General features: G+C 31.9%; 1 protein-coding gene across 5 annotated transcripts in view; it reads right to left on the reverse strand.

The window, feature by feature from the left end:
• Positions 1 to 229: 229 nt before the first annotated feature.
• The window catches only part of LOC111427630 (protein Tob1-like), a 38,822-nt gene continuing 18,579 nt past the window's right edge, over positions 230 to 20,472 (reverse strand). For 2 of the 5 annotated variants that reach the window (XM_071194089.1, XM_023062867.2), the window contains 3 exons: positions 12,798 to 12,841; positions 4,594 to 5,490; positions 230 to 4,493 (listed from right to left, as the gene is read on the reverse strand). In XM_071194089.1, coding sequence (XP_071050190.1) covers positions 4,025 to 4,493; positions 4,594 to 5,405 — 1,281 coding nt within the window. In that variant the 5' untranslated portion in view covers positions 5,406 to 5,490; positions 12,798 to 12,841 and the 3' untranslated portion in view covers positions 230 to 4,024. Of the gene's footprint in view, positions 4,494 to 4,593; positions 5,491 to 9,395; positions 10,494 to 12,050; positions 12,555 to 12,797; positions 12,842 to 19,254; positions 19,627 to 20,472 lie in introns of those variants that run through there. The other 3 variants (XM_023062866.2, XM_023062868.2, XM_071194090.1) reach the window with 3 other exon arrangements.

Here is a 20,472-nt window from a genome sequence, read left to right on the forward strand (position 1 = left end):
AAACATTTTAATATAAACTTAAAAATTCGTACAACAATATGAAAAATTATAGACTATTATACACTTATTACTTAATTTTTTTCCTTAACGGGATGGAACTCCGTTCTCACTATTATAAGTATTAATTATAAATAGTTAATGTTTTTTTTTACTATACTTGTTAGTTTAATTTTTTTAAATTAATTTTTTAAGTTAAAATGTATTTTTTAATATTGAAGTTAATTACAGCTTAGTTTATTTAATTTAATAAGAGATGTCGTAACAAAAACTAACACAGATAGTGACATTATACAAAGAGTAGGCCCGCTACGGAATCCCCGGAGTAGATTAAGTTCTGATTTAAATTTTTTTTGTTTTGGGTTTATTTTTAAACCCGTAGCAAGGTGTATTATTTTCTAACTACTTTTAACTTTCTCATTTAAAGTTACTTAAAAATAAAGATCCATCACAATCCTTGTATTTTTCATTTAATAATAATTTAGTAGTACATGTATAATACCGCGATTATAATTTTGAAAAACTTTCTTTGTCTTTTCTTTATTCGACGAGCAAATCGCACATTTTTATTATATTTTATTTTATTTTATACGTATATGGACCAACCCCTTTTTAATCTTTTCTAAATCTTTTCTAATCGTCTAAAAACAAAAAATGGGATTGAAAAGATTTGCTCGAAGATATATTTTTTAATTATCAGTAAAAAATTGAACTATTATATTATTAATATAAAAATTTCTAGATATTTACGAGGGGGATTACACGAACAACAATTATCTAAAGATTATATACAAAGATCTTAAGGTTTAAAATGCGATTACATACAAGCAAGTATATAAAATAATGTTAATCTATAAAAATCATGTACATTTTGTAGCTTGCGCCAGGTTTCTTTACTTTTTCTTTTTTACACAGTTTAAAATTTCCAAAACGAATCTTTTAAAAATTACCAAAAAAAAAGTGTAGCACCTTTTCTGTTTTTCTTTTTTGAATTTAATCACGGATTTAGAAACGAAGGAGTAAATTAATTTTTGAAAGAAATTGAAATTTTTTTTTGGTATTAAAAAATTCGTTTTTTTCGGTTTTAATACCTGTTCTAAGAATACCAGGTAACATTTTGAAGAATTTATTTTTCTTTAATCTAAACGCCGCCTTTCTCTTTAATACGTCCTTAAGTACGAAGGCAAACGTGTTTTCTGTTATTTTTTTTTTAGTTTTCGTCCTATTTATGCCGAAGATCAAAAAATACTTCATTATCACTTGGAGGGAAATTCTTTCTAAGTTTTCTTCACTAGATTTTACACGTTAATTTTTTTAATCCAATCATTTACATTAATTGAGAAATTAATGAGCTTATTTTTTTAATTTTTCATTCATTTTTCTTTTTCGATATGTCTTCTTTTTTGTGTTATTCGGTATTGTCCCCTCAATTATAAAATTTCTTTAGATTTCCGTTCCTCTTTAATTTTTGAGTCATTCCTATTCGAATTAATCACTAATTAATTAATCTTTGAAAAAATAGACTCTATTATAGACACGAGAAAACATATTTCTTTATTTTACTTCTTTTAATAATTAAAACACTAAGAGTGAACCATAATAAATTATCGAGTGATTTTTATTTTAATTCATCACTACATAGAGCTAAGTTTTAATTATTTTTTTTTGTTTCTATTATTTTGTTATATTTTTCGTTGAAAATAGACGCATGCAAAATCCTATTTAGAAATAAGTGGCGTTTTTAACATAAACTCCGTTTATGTTAAACATCAGGTACGCTTAATGAATAAAAAATCATTTAATTTAAATTTAAGAAGAAAAAAGGATTTTTTACCAAAATATAATATATTGTATTAAAATCAACAACTATACAAATCAAAAAAAGTAAAATTAACATTTTTTTTCGATAATATAAAGGTGAGGGAGATAAGAAAGCAAATATAAAACGTATACAAACTAAATAACTACATATAAAGAAAAATGGGGAGGGGTGATGTTAATAATTAATCAATTAATAATAAAAACTGGAAAAAAGCATCTAGGAACCCTAAAAAACGAGAGATCGGGATCAAAAACAAAAATACCGTTTTAAATAAAAAAATACAAATAAAAATAACAAGAAAAAACACGCTGCTGTGTGTTATATTCTGTAAGGTGTGTTTTTAGTTTTTCTCCACGTTTATACACATAATTTTTTTACAGTTATTATGTTGAACCCGATTAGATATGATATGCCAACACTTTTACAGTTTTACAAAGTTCTTTTTTTGTTTAATTTAAATTTATATTTATATCGTTAACCATATATTATGAAAATGGGACTAGATGATAGGATTGAGCTTTTCATACAAAAATAAAAAATACATATAATATAAAAAATTTAGAAAAACACTCTATACTCTACCAGAATACTGTTAACACCGTTTTTTTTTTAATATTTCATTATAAAATAATAAACATCTAGTCTAATACGCTACGATTTTTATAAAAAAACCTACTTTTCAATTTTCCATCTAAAAAAACCTTTAATTTTTAAGCTTCCTCTTCAAGTAATTAATTAACTCTATTGAACGTACATACAAATCTATCACAAAGAGCCAGTTATTTTATAAGAAGTAATCAATTACACTGATGGACAAAAGTCTACATACAGCATTGAATTATGAGGTTTTTGTAAAACATAATAAGATAATAGAAAATTAGTATTACAGTGTGATTAAAGATTCACAAAAAAAAAATCGCTCAATAGCTACATAATAAAAATTTCACAGTCTACATACAATGCACTTGAGTTAAAGAAATCAAAAAGGAGTGGCATAAAGTAGCTGGTATTGCATTTCGCTTTTCTTAATTCAGCAGGGATTTAGTTATTGGTATTTAGTTTGTGTTTCTAATTGGCTGCAAAAGTTTACTCAAAAGTTTACAATACGACTGATTCATTCGCTAGCAAAGTTCGGCCAAAAAATCTCTCTAGAAGAGATATTAGCTCCATATTAAAAGAAGTGAGCAAAAACCCTAGAGTTAGCGCACCGAAATTAGCTGACCACATCGCGACTGTATCTAATAAGTCCGTACTTCCAAAAACCGTACAAAGAGTTCTACGCGATGATGGATTTTTCAATCCCGAAGAAAACCGCTGATTTCGGAAAAGAATATTGCAACACAATGACCCCAAGCACACTTTATCAAACATTAATTGCTATATTATGCACCTATGCGGTTGAATACACCTCCTCACAGTCATGATTTTAATTTAATCGAGCATGTTTGGGAGTTTTTAAAACGTAAGATGGAAAATCATAGATGCGAAAACACCGAAATCTGGGTTAGTCGAATCTTGGATTGAAATAACAGCAGAAGAGACAATAAATTTTGTGTTTTGTCCTTTTTTTATGTAATCACACTGTAATACTAATTTTTTGTTATCTTATTACGTTGTACAAATACCTCATAATTCAATGCTGTATGTGGACTTTTGTCCGCCACTGTATATCACATGTCAATGCCCCTTTTACATTAAAAATTCTTTTCGTATAAAAAAATTAAGAGATTAACTTAAAATTAATTAATAATCAAGTAATCAACTTTATCTACCTTATTTACATATTTATTTTCCAATAAATTTTAAGGTTTTTTTTAAATCTTAACCTCACTTTTAGTTGTCAACAAACCTATCAAAATCATAACCTCAAAATTAACGTCACAACTTACCGAATAAAAATGCGTCAATTTTTAACTAAATGAAAATTCGCTAGATGGCGCTAACCGATATTTAAAAAAATTAATAAATTCTTTTTCATTCGGTACGTTGTGATTGATTTGGTTATTCGTTAAATAAAAAAAGGGGATTAAATCTTTAAGCTGCCCTGAACCTCGAAAACCCCCGCTTAAATCAAAATTGTAAAAAAAGATTGTGAAAGATTTGTATACATCGACCAAAAAGTATTTAAACGAATAAAATAATTATCAACCCAATGATTTCATCTTAATTCTTCCTCCTTTTTCATTTTTTTTTAAATCATCTTGTTTAATTGGCGACCAAAAGATGTTGATACTGTCCCGCGGCGGGATACGTCGTCCAATTATCCAACAATTTATTGTTGTTGTCTTGGGCGGAGGAGCCGGGTTGAGCAGCTGAAGTTGTCGCGGCGGTAACAGGTGCCGTCGTCGCGTTATTAGCGGGGTAATAAGGGCCCATCGGCGTTGGTTGCACAGCGTGTTCAAAACCACCGGGCAATTTGCCGCCAGCAGAGTACAAATCGGGGCTGAGGAACTGTTGGCTGGAAGACTCGAACATGGAACGGTGATGTGCGGCAAATTGGGGCCCGCCCCCGTAGGGACCTGCGGGTCCGAAGTAGTAAGCGGCCGCGGTTGGATCGGGGCTCAATGCTCGACCGCCACCAGGTGAATGATGTTGCGGCGGTGGCGGTTGCTGATGAAGTTGTTGTTGCATAGCGCGCTGTTTTATATAGTTCGAGAACTCCGTTGGTGACATTCTAAAATAAATTAAATGAAAAATACATCAAAAATTAATTAAAATTCTTTGTTATTACTTTACTATTATTCATTAGCGGAAGAAGAAAAAGAATTTCTTACCTATTTGCCCTTTTGCTACTTGTTTTCAATTTAGTACTACCAAATTTCGTTTGAGCAAAAGTAGCTGTAGTAAATGTAAGTGGAGTTGTAGTTCTTGGTATAAAAGATGGAACTGGTGATGGTGAACTTTTATACGAACTCATTGTAGTTGGCGAAGGTGCCCCAGATGGCGATTGAAGATGACCGTTATTGATCACGTTCGGTGGTAGATTCTGATTAACGCCACCTTGGTGAGCAGTAACTATTGCGTTCGTGGGCAATTGATGGCCACCAACAACGATAGCGGCAGCATTCGGTGGTTGTTGGGCCGTGGCAATAAACGGAGCCGCAATCGAGGATTTCGGCGACAAACTGAGATTACTCAAACTACAACCGACCGATTCGATCGGTCTGAAACATTGGGCCTCCGGATTAAATGTTTTCGTTACTTCGCGATCTGCGTTATTTTCATCTTGAGGATCAGATTTGTCGCTAAAAAGTACTTTAACGGCTCCTTTTTCGCCGATTCGATAACTAACTTCGCCTGGATCAACCCAAACGGCTAATTCTTGGGGTAAATTTTCCAAGATATCTTGAATTGGGACGCCGCTTTCTCTTGCGGCCCTTTCGAGTACTTTATCGATTGGATCGCCAGTTTTTAAACATCGAAATGCCGACCCTTTAAACGGTTTATCTGGATACCAATGTCCTTGAAATTTGTCTTTTAAAGCCTTTTCTAATTCCTCCCCGAAAATATTTACTCTTCTACGGGGCAATTTATTATACAGGTACGAAATAACGAAGTTTAGCGCAACTTGAACTTCTATATGCATTTTTTATTCTTTTCGGTTTCTAGTAGCGCATTTAATTATTTTACTATTTTTTTGTTGTGATGTCTTGGTGATGGTTTTGATGATTCTGAAACAAGAAGATTTTTTTTTAATATTTTTTTTTCCGGTCAATGAGATTCGTCGTCTTGCGTGTGTTCGAAAAGGGATCAATACACGCGGGGGGCGTTTTCACAAAACTCCGGGATCCCGGTTCTGTGCTACGCTACTACTACGAACCAGGGGAGGGTGAAAAACTGGGTTACGCCCCAAACTGATGGCTGGCACAGATACTTTAGATACTCAATTTAACTCTGAAAACGTTTCCTTGTTACAACATAAGGATTTATTACCCATTAAAAAAGGTTATTCAATATTTTCATTAATAATGACTTAACCAATTTTATTTTAAAATATTATTAGAAATTATTATTAATCAATAACACTTATTAGAAATTGTTTTAAATTTTCAACTAATAAAAGTGAGGTTAGATATTCTAACCTCACTTTTATATGTCAAAATTTGTCCCAAATATAACAGATTCAGAATTATATCTAACTTCACTTTTATGCGTTTATAAAAGTGAAGTTAGATATTCTAACCTTACTTTTATATGTCAAATTTCGTCTCAATATTTTTTAATTATTGAGATACTTTTGATATTTGTAATAATTTTTATCTTAAAATTGATGTTACCTTTATTTTTAGAGTAGCAATTTAGGTTAACCTTCGACGGTTTAGAAACATTTCAAAGCGTCCTGATTAAATTTAAAATTGCGTTACATTAACAAAATTAAACCGGGTTATTTTAAAGTGTACAAAGCGGCATTGGAGGCGCAGCTTTTCTCGTATATTAATGAAAACTTTTCGGTGTGGTGTTATTATTGGAATCCATCCAAAGGCAATTCCCCGGGAGACTTTAGCTACAAGGAATTTATATTACGATTTATCTAATAAAGGTCCCCTCTCTATAAAATCGAACATTAAAATTACAATCTATTATTAAATTTATTATTCGACATAAAATCGATATACTTAGTTCAAGTTCATGAAAAATTCTTTTCAACTTTCTTTATTCTTACAACAAATCCCTTTAAAACCCCTTTTTTTGACCTCTTTTTTATTTTGAATTAATATGCCAATATCAAACGAGATTTCGTGTCCTGAATCAGGTAGTAGAGACCAAAGACCGTTGAAACACGGAATAAATTTTCGCAAATTACCCCTCCGCTAGAGTTCCTGATGGTTTTAATTTTGCCTAGACACGCTATATTTATTTATGAGGTCGCGATTCCTTTCTGGCCGATTCAAGTTTGACCTCTTAAAATGAACACAAATTATTTTACATCCTTATCGCTTGCTTTCATTAAAGTGTGGCTATCATCTTTGTTTGTATGGGCGAATTCACTTAAGTAACAATACAAATATTATTTATGAAATGGATTAATATGGTATCGACTTAAGGGTTGATTTATTAATTTAATCCTTTAGGATAATATCGATAAACCCACATTTGTGATAGGATCCTGGATTAACATGGTAAAACACCTTTCCTTCTAAATTTTGGTTAATCTCTTGAATAAACCACCCTCCGGGGGGTGGTTGTAGTTACCCACTATTCGTTTAAAGCTCGAGTATTGATCCATCTGAAAATTCCGTACGCAGAATCTCATCTGCATTCTCATTCAAATAGGAAAAGGGGACCAAGAATTTTTTACGTTAGATTCTAACCCAAAAAAAAAAAACAATTTATCAAATCCCTAAAAAACGTTTAATTGAATTAAATAAATCTATATGAATATTAAAATGATTTATACTGTACGAGATTTATTTATAATTTGTGTTATGCTTATTTAGTAATCCTAATTTGATTTAAAAACATCTTTAATGAGACAACTCAAGAAACTTAAGGTAGGATTCTATATTATCATTATTAGGATAATAAAGGAAATAGAGATGGCGCTGTTCGCAGTTAAATAATTCTTTTGCAGATATTTTTATCATAACCTAAAAAGCATTGGAGTAATAACGAATAATAAATGCGCAATTTGCTAATTGAGTAATGCACGTTGGCAAACCGAAACAACTCTGTTGCAAGCTGACACAGACTGCATAGCGATATTCGTTGTCGCCCTATTTTCCAAACTGTCTCAAAGATAAAGAACGGATTCAACGGACACCAATTGGTACTATTTATATGTAGAGAGAACGCAGGAGCAATTGGGGCGAATTCGCGTTTAAATAGAATAGAAGGGGACGAAAAAAGGATAGAAAAAATAGGCGACGACCTGACACACTTCAAGAGGAGTGCTGTTTGGTGTCGGTTTCAAATTTAAAACGCAACTTTTCCATTCAAAAGAGGCAAGTGGCAAGATGAGATTTGGATCTTCTTAACTTTTTTTTTATTGATAAAGATTTTATTTCAATTTTAATCTGAATGGATAACGTTACATTTGGAAATGATTTAAAGATTACATTTTAAAAGATTTATAAAATCCATAAATCAGGTTGGATTAAGTTGACCAAAAAGTATGCGTGTAAATAATTTTTTTTTGATTTATTTATAGCAATAAATCTTATATTTTTATGAAATAAAAATTAGGTAAACAAATTTTTTTAGGTTATGTGTAAGTTGTCATGTTGACAGTTCTAATTTAATTTGACGAAATTTGAAGTATAAACTTTATACTTAAAAAAAATTAATTAAAATATATTTTTATATTACATATTTATAAATTATAAACTATTTCAACTATTTTTCTGTGTCCTAACATTCATAACATTCGCCGTTGCGCTCACAAACTGAGTATATGACGTAACTAACTGCACACATCCCGTACAGAAACTGTTTTACAATTAGGTTGTTTAGTAGACAAACTACTTCCTCACAATTATGTGCTATTTTGATGAGAATAAACTTTTTTCTCCGTTAAAATTTTACCATTTTTGTTTGAATACAAAAATTTTTCTTTTATGGGTAACTTAACTTTGATTATCACCTTGACTTTGATTAGTCATTTCATCAAAGTTTGAAACAAAAATTTGCTTTATCACTATTACTTTGAAATAATAGAGACAATGACGAGAATATTTGTAAAAAAAATAATAATTAATAATAGAACTGGATGGAATAAAACAAAAATGATTTTTTTGACTAGTGTGAAGTTAGTCGCGCCACTTAACCACGTTCATCACAAAGGTTATTTGGCACAAAAACTACAAAGTGTTTATTTTTCTTTTAACCATGAATCATAAAAAAAGTAGCAATTATGCAATGACTTTTTGGCGAGGGACAACTTATTTTTCTAAGAGCGCGTATTTTCTATATTTAAAGCAAAATAACTCGAAATGGTTGTAAGGTTAGTAATCGTTTGGCAGATCTCGCCCAGAAATGTATCTCAAAACGAATTCAATTTTATATACGGGTTGATCGATAATAAATAATAAGGATTCCCTTTCAGTTTCACATAGCGATCGGTTCACCTTGACCCAACAACGTACCAGTTAATTCGTTATATACTCAAGTAATTCAATTACCATCGATTTTCGTCGTCAGGTTAGCTTTAATACTTAACAACTCTTTTCGAAAACAGTGAATTATTGCAAAATTCGTTTTAAGTGACATTTCGACTTTTAAAATTGATCACCCATTTCAAATTGATATTAATTAATTTATCAGTCAATTTGTACTTTTAAGTGACAAGATCGATTCAAAAAATCATCATTTATCATTTTTTTATCGCAGCATTATTATTAAATAAGTACATTTAAGTACATTTAATGAACTTGACGGTTTCATAACCTAAAAGAAAAATCTGTATGTCAATGTGACATTTCAAAATAACTAAGTTATAGTTTAACGTCAACATGACATTTAAAATTACTTCCTCGATTAGTTTCAATTTAATCAATTTAGTTCTTATCAAATAAAAAATGTAATTTTATTGAATGAGTGTTGATTTAGTGAATGAATTAAGAGAAAACTTAATAATTACCTTTCAACTTTTCTCGTTCACTTTTAAAATAATTTTCTTTCTTTTTCGGTTCTGTTTTCTTGGAACTTGTACAATCCAGTTCTATTTTTATAACAAAACCGAACCGTCTCAAACCTTTTTGTTATCTCGAGGGAATGAAAATGTTATTATCGCAACACGAAAAGGGCGCAAGGAAATACTTTTCGCAACTTTACAACTTGAACTAACCCGACACGTTCTCGTACTAAATTTCGATGTTTTTTATCATCACACAACCTGTGTGTGTTTATACAAGGTACATTTTTAGATAACAATGCCTATACTGAACGATAACGGTGTTTATCGCTCACGTCATAAACGCTTTAATGAGTTGTAAATAAACCGGACTGCGACATATTTTAAAATTACATGTAAAAGAAACTAATTTCTTTTTGAATAAGTTAAAAAAAGAAAATGATGTTGAACAATGACGTGAGATAGGAGAGATTGTGTATCGATCCAGGGTTCTATATTTGCGAGCGCGTTTGGCCCGGAAACATCGCCGCCACATTTTCACCGTGCTAATTTGGCAACTTGAAAAGGTTGCCGTTTCAACCAAGTTTCAACTTAATACGCCACACAAATATAATGACGTGGTTAATCTAAATTTATCGGGAAATGTTTTTAAGATGAGACGACGACCAGTATACGATTATTTTTTGTGAAAACGAAATGTTTAAATTTCTAATTTAAGAAAAAGAAAATAAAAATATTTAGAGTAAAGACGATTGCGTTTCAAATCACACTAAAATAACAAAATTGTGATCAAATCACAATTTAGTCATATTATTTGAATGGAAAAATCGTTAAACTTTTAGCGTTTGGATTAATGTAAATATTTTCCTTCTCTTTTGGCTTTTTCCATCGTAAATACCTCCATATTTTTTCTACGTTTCTTTCGTTCTATTTTTTTCCTCCGTTACGTATAATTTTTTTACATGAATCGATTTTAGAATGTAACAATGCTTTCATAAATCTTTCTTTTATTTTTTTTTAATTTTACGCCTTATAAACGTCCTTATCTTGGATATTACAGTTAGATAAGAAACCGGAGACTTTTTTTCTTTAACTAATACATTGAATTTTTATAAAATGAGTAAAGTAATGAGTAATGACACTTCAAAGAAAATATTAATATCATATAAAAATTCATTAAACTTTTATTTCTTTCTATTAAACCGGAGGAGAAAATGTAAAGTATAAAAATTTAGAATTTAGAACTAATGTTCAACGAATTTTTATTTCATCGCAATTTATGAGTCAATCTAGAATCTTTTTAGCAACAAATTACTTAAGATTAATGCTTTTTAAGTCACTTGTTAGCTTTGATAATAAAAATGAGTCAGTTTCTCACTTATTTTTTAAAAATACAATCAACTTAAACAAAAAGTTAAAATTAAACGTTTCACTTTTCATTAACAGTTAATGATCAATCAACCGTAACGTTTTAATCGATTAGAAACATTGATTTCTAGATTTGCACAAATTTTAGGTTCGAGAAACACTTTCAATTTCTAAAAATGTATTGTGCATTCATTTCTCTTACGTTTTTATTTTAATATGTTATGTTAACACTTTTTTACAATTAACTGTTTTCTGGCGATCTTTCCCCATGAACGAGTTTTGCCCACATTTTCTTATTTTTTGCTAAACTTTTAGCTTCCTGTACAGTTTTTCCTCATTCCTTTGCTTTCTTGCCAACTCTACTCGGTTTACCTGTCTAGTATCATACACTCTCGGTAGATGTCCCCACCAACTGAGGTGTCTCTTTTCTATGTTCATAACTTATACTTTGCTAATTATTATAGCAAGTAACATTCACTACTTAAGAAACCCGAAACTTTCTAGTTCTAGGTCTAGTGTTCGTTCTAGTTTTACACTTGCACTGTCACTATTCGGGTTTAGCCGTGCGTCTTCAGACACGTGACAAAGTAACTAACACAACATGCTTTTAGTCTACCAAATGATCGAACCTAGGCAGCAAAAATTCGCTTTTACACAATCTTTAGACTAGAGTCTGGTCAAGAATGAGATGAACCTAAATCCTTACAATTTATTTTTAATAAGTCTATAAATGGAACTATCAAGATGCCAACCCAATCATTCGGCGTACTTCCGAATCTTTTCTAGTGATAGAGATTTTTAAGATGGACTTATCCTTATCCGAATCAACATGAATCTCTAAAAAATTGCTCAATTACTCAAACATAGTTATTTCGAGATTTTAAAATGTTTCTTCATGCTTGAAAGGAAAAATCCTACTTATTTTTCTTAATCGGCACACTTTAATCGATTCGTAGCCGATTGATTTCAAAATTTCAACAATTTTGAGGTTATAGTATAACTTTCCGTTAAAGAAATTGATACGCTCGTTTAGGTTGGTATTAAAAACGTCATTTTGGATGATTTAACATAACTTTAAATTGATTATTTTGAAATTGAATCTAAAAGAGAAACTAAAACAATATTATTTCTCAATCGAAACGTTTAATCAATTAGTAACGAAATAATTTTATAATTTATATAATTTTTATAGATAATTTTTTGGTTATAAAATAATTTTATTGGGATACGTTCATTTAAATTGACGTTTCGAATTTTGAAGCATAACCTCAAAAAAATAAATAAATAACTCACCTTTGTTTATGATTTTTTTGTAACTTAATTATGTTTTTTAAGACGTGTACACAGCAGCGTGAAAAGCGCACACACGCACGTAACACACCAAACGTGGTGCAGTTTCGGTTTGAACTAGCTCGTTTAGCACGTGTCCATTTTTATTGGGCCCCCCAATCGTGCTCATCGCGGGGTGGGGGACAAAATATCCCTCCACGTCCAAAAGCGACGACCAAAAAATGGATCGAAAAGAGACACAGTTCGTGGCAAAACGATTTGGCGCCCCTTTTCCTTTTTTATTTTTCGGCACAAAACAAATTCTAGATTTAGGTTCTGAACGAGAGACTCACCCGGAATGCGTTTCGTCACGGTAAACTCTCTCCCCGGATCTATTTTAAAATTTTGTTTACATGCGCGACTTTTTTTAAGCGGATGCGAAGGTGATTCGAAAATCCCAATCTTAGATAACCTCAATTTTAAACCTGTCAATAAATTTTCGCAGTGAATATAAACGCAAATTTAGTTTGATTTTTGATTAATTGATTCAAACCTCAAAATAATTTTTAAAGTTAATTTAAGACTTGAAAAGTCTTGAAAATAAATTATTGTTTGGTTCGCGTAAGCTAAAACAATTATGTCAAGGTTGTATTTGTTAAAACATTATTAAAAAAATGCCCGATACTCATCTGCGTGTGAATTTAAAAAACCTTCTGCTCAACTATGCTTATTTATCGTTGTATTTTCATTAATTTTAAATAAAAAGCTTACCTGTTATGATAACGTAGGTTTGTAGAGATGAAATTTTTGAAATACTGCAACAAAAAAAAAACAATTTATTATTTTGCTAACAATAAAAAAAAATCATTTAAAATGTTTAATCTAATCTAATTCTTATCCGTAATCACGAAAATTGTGTATGGTCATTAAATTAGATAAAATTTTAAAATGATAATATGGTTTTTAGTTCTTATTTTTTAGTTAATTGATATAAGCTTTTAAGTAGTCGCTGGTAATGACGAGAGACGATTAGGAGTTGAGAGAAATTCTCGGTTGTTAAGACAGCCCTTGACCTGATAATGACGGTATTAATCCCATGAAAATGGGGTTCACGACCCCTTATGTCTTCATGTACCAAGACTACAATTCTAAAATAAGAAAATTAAAATTCTCTATAAAAAGATTTAAAAAGAAAGGAAAATGAACCGTCGACCAAATCTTCTTTCTTAAGCAGGCCCTAAAAAAGACCTACGAATACGGGATGGACACCCACCACTTATATATAGATTTTAAAAGTGCCTACGATAGTGTAGAAAGAAAAGAAAAGGTCACTGTATAATACAATGAAAGAATTCAATATCCTAATACATTTAATAAAATTAGTAAAAGCAACGCTCCACAAATTGAGTTAAAGTGAAGGTCCAAAATAACTATCAAGATCCTTTCAGACAGGTGTGGGGTTACGCCTATCATGCCTACTGTTTAACATCGCTTTGGAAAAGGCTATTCATCGTATTCTGTCAGCACTTTCTTTCTGCCAGTGCCAGTGTAGTTTTTCAATGTTCCATCATACCTCCACTTATTCACGATTTTTTGTAACGTGGAATGAGGTCTTACAACAATTTTACCAATATCTCTAAACGATTTACCTTCAGAATATAGCTTTACCACGAGTTGTCTTATTTCTAAAGTTGTTTCTCTTCGAAATGTGGCCATTGTCAAGCAATAATTCTCAAAATTATGAAAATTAATTTTAAACTGATTCAGATATGCTTCACAAACGTGAAAATATATTTCTTCTAACGGAACAGTTAAACATGGGTGTGGTTCAGTAATGCTGTGGGCATCAATGGCAGCCATCAATGGAAGTTTATTCAGGAAAATATGACAAAAATCTAATTATTTGGATATTTTAAAATGTAATTTATGTCAAAGCTCTTAAAAATTCAACCTTCCGACTGTGTTCTGATTCCAACAAGATAATGATGCTAAACACATTCCTGAAGAGCGCATAATATGTCGAAAGAAGTGATCATCGAATTACCCATTTCAACACTGTCACATCTGACGGTGGCCAGTAGGAATATGGCAGATATAAGGACCAGGTGGAAGAAAGTCTAAATATGCTGGGAGTTAGAAACTGGAAAGCCAAGGCACGAGGTAAAAGAGAGTGGCAGCTGATCATAGAACAGACCAAGACCCACGAGGGGTTGTGGTGACAATCATGATGATAAAGATATTGTTTTGAGGAATTCATATACAAAGTATACAAACTACAATAACAATGTTATCGATAAATTAATTTTTTATCGTGATTAATAAACGGAAGCAGATAAAATACCGGGTTTTTAACCAACATTTTCAACAAAATGTGTAAATTACAAAGCACTCGAGTACACAATAATATCATCGGCCAGATGTCTATTAATAATAAAGCATATCTGCATAAATAAAAACGCAACATGACGTTACAAAAAAAATTCACATTAACATAACAAAAAGAATTCCATTTTGTAATAAAAAAAAATATGTTAATGTTGATAAGAAATAGGTGACGCAGGAATTGCTTATTTTTTTTGCGTAAAAAAATATTATAATACACAAACTATTTAACACAACTCGAAAAGTAAAGTCATCCTCATAATGTTGTTATTGAATCAAATTTCAAACAAAATTAACTTTAAACGTTTTTGGTTTCTTTGTTATAATAAAAATGAAGAAATATTTAAAAAAATATCAAAAGACCTTTGGTGATTCATCGATACAGAGAAAGAGAGACGAATTTCAAACGTTCAGGATCTGAAACTGTTTGCAATAAAAACCAGTTACGATTGGTTTGTTTTCCTACTACGGTTGAGCGATGCTATTTTTACTTGTGCACGTTTTGTAACCCAGAATGATTTAAAAGTTTATAAAAGAAATACGTTTCACAATTTCTTTTGTAACTAAAAATACATACAAAAAACAAACTCTTTCAAGGTTACATCAACAAGGTTCAATTATTGTGTCAAATTGTATAACACAACCTAATTGACTAAAATTATTGTAACAAATAATAATATCGATATCATCGTTTCACAATTTCACAATACGAAATTAAAAATAAACGTTCTCTGATATCGGAAATTTGATACTAACACCATGTACAACCGTACTCTCACACAAACGATAAGATTCCTATTAATAATTCGTGCAAAAAGTAACGATTTTTGATAAACAAGAATTGTAAGCCAAAGTAGAATTGCAATTTATTGGGTTAATAATAACCGAAGTAAGGTGATAAGCCCATTCTATTTCATCATTTAGAATCCTCACACGTGGGGCGTTATATCGATTTGTCAGCAGCGGAAAAGAGAGGTTCTTCGTTTTGCAGTGACAACGGCAGCGCCGAAGTCGCTCCTCAAATGCCCACCCCGATTCTCTGTTTACGATTACTTCGTTCGCCCTACTTTCAACACTAATCGATTATAGAGATAACAATAACAAATTTTCCCAGTTTTATGTTTACTAACCTCTATTTTATCCAGAATCTCTCACATATTATTTCCTCCATACCGTGAACGAATGTTACGCAATATCAACCTATAAATAAACTCAAAAACCTAAGAGAAGCCAAATTTTGTATTTTAGGTTATGTTTTTTTTTCTTAATTTTAAAATACTAATTGAAAAATAATGATCTAACCTCACACGATTTCAGTATTTTTTTATACTTAGAAAAACGTTTATTCTATCAATACACTTTAATTAAATCGTTATTTCTATTGAAATCGATAAAAAAATCGATAAAAATTAAATTATAGGTTATATCAGTGAACGTTGTTGATGTTGGTAAGAAAGGAAATGACACATTATCGATAAAAATTTAAAATGTCAAAATAAATTTGACGAAAATATTCGTATGAATAATTTTAACAAAAAAAAGTAATCAAATGACATTTAATGCCGCACAGTGAGTGCTGTTAAGAAAAGAAAATACCAAATGCCAATTTCTGTGCACACCTATTCATAGGAGGCATAAAGTCGTCCGGAATGTTGGCATCGATCCCGTTGATTTCACAGCAGCAGTAGAGTTCACGAAGTCCCGAAACCAATGCTCTGTCACTGGGCCAAATGTTGGCACATTTGGCAGTGTAGGGTATACATATACACACCCGTTGTTGTTCGGCCCAAATAAGATCAATTATCTCTTATGAGATTTCAAACACACAAGAAAAACCTTAACCTTTGAAAAATTATAATCAAAGTACCAATTACAACGTGAAGTTAGTAACGAAAAGCGTTTCGTTCACGCTAACCAGTCATTAGTATTAATAAGTTTGTTGATTTACTTATTATTATCATTAGAGGGAACGTGCGGTGTTACGCAAAAATAAAAATTAATAATTAAACGTTTATCCTTGGACAAAACCAGAATCATTCCAATCATTTCGCCAACAATAATCGTTTTTATAGCTACACAATTTTCTTGCGTTGAAGGAATACATTGTATTGTTGCGTGAAAGAAAAAAAAAGATTGTAAAGCGTATATTTTCCATACGACAAACAAACACGCTTATTGAATTTGGTCGAAACATAGTCTCGTAATTGTTAAGGTCGTCACGAAATCGTTCTCATCCGCTTCTGTAACCGATTGCGTTTTATTAAAACTCCTAAGTCCTTAAATAAAAAATATATGCATATAAAACACGTGTTGTATGCATGTAAATTAAATTAAATTTTACAAATTATTACAAAATTTTCTGAAGATCGATTCTCCTCGAAACTGACATTTTAATTATAGATTAGGTCAATAATTACATATTGGTAAAAAAGAAATTCATAAATGTCAAAATTAATTTTCGACATAACCTAAAAATTCCTTCAAAAGAAAATTTAAAAAAACCATAAAAATTGATTAAAATTTGTAAATGTTTTTGCGAAATGAAATTGTCGTTAAATTTTTATTAAGTTTTAGTACTCGAGTTTATGATTATTGCTATTGCTTTTCAGTTATTTAGAACATGCTTCAATTTCTATTCGGTGATTATTATTATTATTGTTGAGGGGAGGGGGCTATCGTCACCGCGACCTATAAGATCTATTGTAACTTAAGGCCTCCAAAGGTTTAAGGCAAATGTAGGTCCTTGATGAACCTTAGTATTATTGCTCCAAGGTCTAGTTCCTTTATGTCGGTAGGTGTCAGGCGAACTTTACCGAAAATTTTGTGTTTTAGACGACCGACGCATTCACACAGTATAATATGATCAGCAGTCTCTGACTTGTCGTTGCAAAATCGACAAGTTTGATCCTTAGCTTGTCTAATATGGAAAAGGTGGTATTTTAGGGGCGCATGGCCGGTCGGGAAGCCTTAGAGCCACCGTGCTGAGGTTAAAACCTCTTTGGTTTTAGTTTGCGACGGAGTTATCATACTCTTAGCTTCTCTGTGAGCTGGAAGCTGGAAGTTGCTATTGATTGCCTATTTTAAGTGGCTTTTTTGTAGTCGACAGCCGGGCTGGAGTCCAATAAAGGGCGTTTTTGCTGCCTCTTTGACCAGCTTGTCCGCATTTTCATTGCCCTCAATGTCTTTGTAACCTGGAACCCACCATCATTGACCCTAGCGAGTTCTTTCAGGTTGCTGGTACCCTCTCTGATCAGCGCGGAAGCACACGTGTAGACCTGAATTGCCTTTAGGCCCAACTGTCCGTAAAATGTATATGCACCTTTCTGTACCTTTTGTAGGTTCAAAACGGTGCAGAAGTTTATAGCAAGAACTTCTGGTTGAAAAATGATTATGTCCGAGCTAAGGGGCAATTTAATGCTGTCTTTGAAGCATCGGTGTACCAGGCAAAGGCTCCTCTTTTAACTTGAGGCTCACCCTGCGTCTAATCGTCCCTGCTTCTGTATATGACTTTATATGGCTGGTCGAAATTATATTCTGTCGGTATAAGATCCGTTTTAATTCCAATCAAGTGGTTTAGACGTGAGTCGTTGTGGATTTCGAGGTGTCCTCTGAGGTTACCCTGCATCAACTTGAGTGAAGAGCATGTTTTCAGTGATAAGGCACTTAAAGCTGCCTCCTTTTGTATGTATAAATGAAGTGGTGTGAGACCGAGTAGGGCTTCAAGAGCAGCCGTTAGACAAGATCTCATTGTACCCGTTATGTTAAGACATATTAACCGATGGATTTGTGCCAGCTGTTGCCGTGCTTTCTTGTGACCACCAAATCAGTGAGGCATAGGCGACCATGGGCCTGATTATTGCTATTCGTGGTTTTAAGACACAGTTTCTTCCAAGGAGCCTGCGGCAGATCTGGTTAGCGATAATAGCGTTTTTCCTCACCTTGACTATGTGGGAGTTCCAGTTTAATTTACTGTCTAGTATTACCCCTAGGTATTTGACTTGTGTTTTGAATTTCGGTGATTAACCATTCAAAAAGTTTTCAATGTTTCACTTTATTTATTATTATTATTTTACACCTTACCACTCTATCATTTCCAGGATAAATAAAATTAGTTTTTTCTCAATCAGTCGTGTGTTTTGTTGATTTATTAACATCGGAGTCTTATCTTATCGTTGCGATAAAGGAATAAGACGTCAATAATCCTTAAAATATGCGAGAAATAGGTGAGAAAAAATTCATCTTAAAATTAAAAAAAAAAAAATTTTAAATCAATATCTGAAAAGTGAGGTTATATTTTTTATAATAGCCTTATTTGACTGTCAGCCAAATGTAACGTAAAAAAAAATCCGAAACGCCAAATTTAAAAGTCAAATTTCCAAAGTGTGTAATTTAGTTTAATTGAAATTTCTGATCTCTGAAAGAAAAAGAAACTTAAAAATTCCGAGAATTAAACTGTACGTTATGTCATAGTAAATGCCTGGTACAAAGTATATTTTACTCTTTTAGAATTACACTTCCAAGTAATTCCACAGGATTTATCGTAACCTTCAATAATAATAAGAAATCATCTTTGTACGGTAATTTTTTAATGTTCATAATTAAATTCGAATTGAATAAAATCGTTAAAAGATTTTGTTATTGATGACAGAAAATATTGAATTTCTCTATTGCAGGGTTGGGTTATTTGTACAGGGTAGGGCGGAGTTTAAGGGCAGAGTTCACTAGGTGAGAGGATCCTAGGTCGACCTAAAAGCCCAACATGACCGACATAGATGGCCAAACCCTCCCAAAAACTATTGTTTTTCAAAAAGCACTAAACTTAATAAGACAAAATAAATTAACTCACCCCAAATGTTCTTGATTTCAACGAAGCGAACCCAAATCCAACACACAATTTCTTTGGAATTATTCAAAAATAAAATTAATCAGAAAAAAGTCACCTTCTCTCCTCAAATTATTTTTTTTAAGCTTCCTTTCTTTTCTCGTCAAGTTATTAATATTATTTTGTTTTAATTTTCTTTTTGGTTACAGTTACAAGTTATAAAAGTAGAAAAATATAAAAGTGTAGGTAGTCTACGACTATCGAATCTTTTCCTTCCTTTCGTCACTCACGTTTTTAAACGCTACGTGAAAAACCTTAATGTATACATATATATTCTATATTAATATAATTAATTCTTTTTTTACACTCACTCACGAGGCTTTCACAGCACAGTGGCACTAGAACTGCCGCTCGTGTCGATATATAACTCGGTCTGCGTTCTGGGGTCTCTTACGTCACTAGTGACGTCACGCGCAATCGTTACCGGGCAACGGTTTGTTTTGGGATACGGGGGCCGAGGGGTTCTTACGAGGGTTTCAACAACGGATTTCAGTTGCGTCACTAATGTTAATGCAACCCGAAAAAGGGCAACGAAAAAAACAATTGAAACAACAAGAAAAACTTCATCACAAAAATCCATTAAAATCAAAAGCCGTTAAATATTATTTTTAATGTACCATATGGAACGCAATGGATGGTCAATCTTGACAAAAATTATTAATTTAGAGTTATTTTAAACGTTTTAATTGGTGTACTTTATTCATGTAACGGATCAAACCCAACCGAACCGAAATATCTGAGTTTAATCCTTCTGTGTTTCTGGTTGGAGTTTGACTCCTTTAAGGAAGTATTAAAATTTTCTGACCTAGGTGCATAAAGATGGATATCTGGAAACAAGACGGTATTTCGGCTAGGAGTGTGGATTTGCTTAGAAGTCCCAGCTACACACAATAACTCTCCCCCTCAGCATTGCGCATGGCTATCATTGCAAAAAGATGTTATATAAATTTAAGATTCTTTTCTGAACTTATTGTGTGTTCTGCCATAATAGAAAAAGGTCGTGTGTTTGAGTGATCAACTCCCCGGAGCTAAACCAGCACCGATCAGACCTTTCAGGGTTATGGTCCTGCTTGTGTAATAAGTTTAAATTTGTACAGTATAAATATTTGTCTAATGTAATATGCTGCAGAAGTTCTTTTATTCTTCTCTATCATCTACTTGTATACATAGGTCTTGTATACA

Source organism: Onthophagus taurus, chromosome 2 (genome assembly GCF_036711975.1).
Source record: "Onthophagus taurus isolate NC chromosome 2, IU_Otau_3.0, whole genome shotgun sequence".
NCBI lineage: Eukaryota > Metazoa > Arthropoda > Insecta > Coleoptera > Scarabaeidae > Onthophagus > Onthophagus taurus.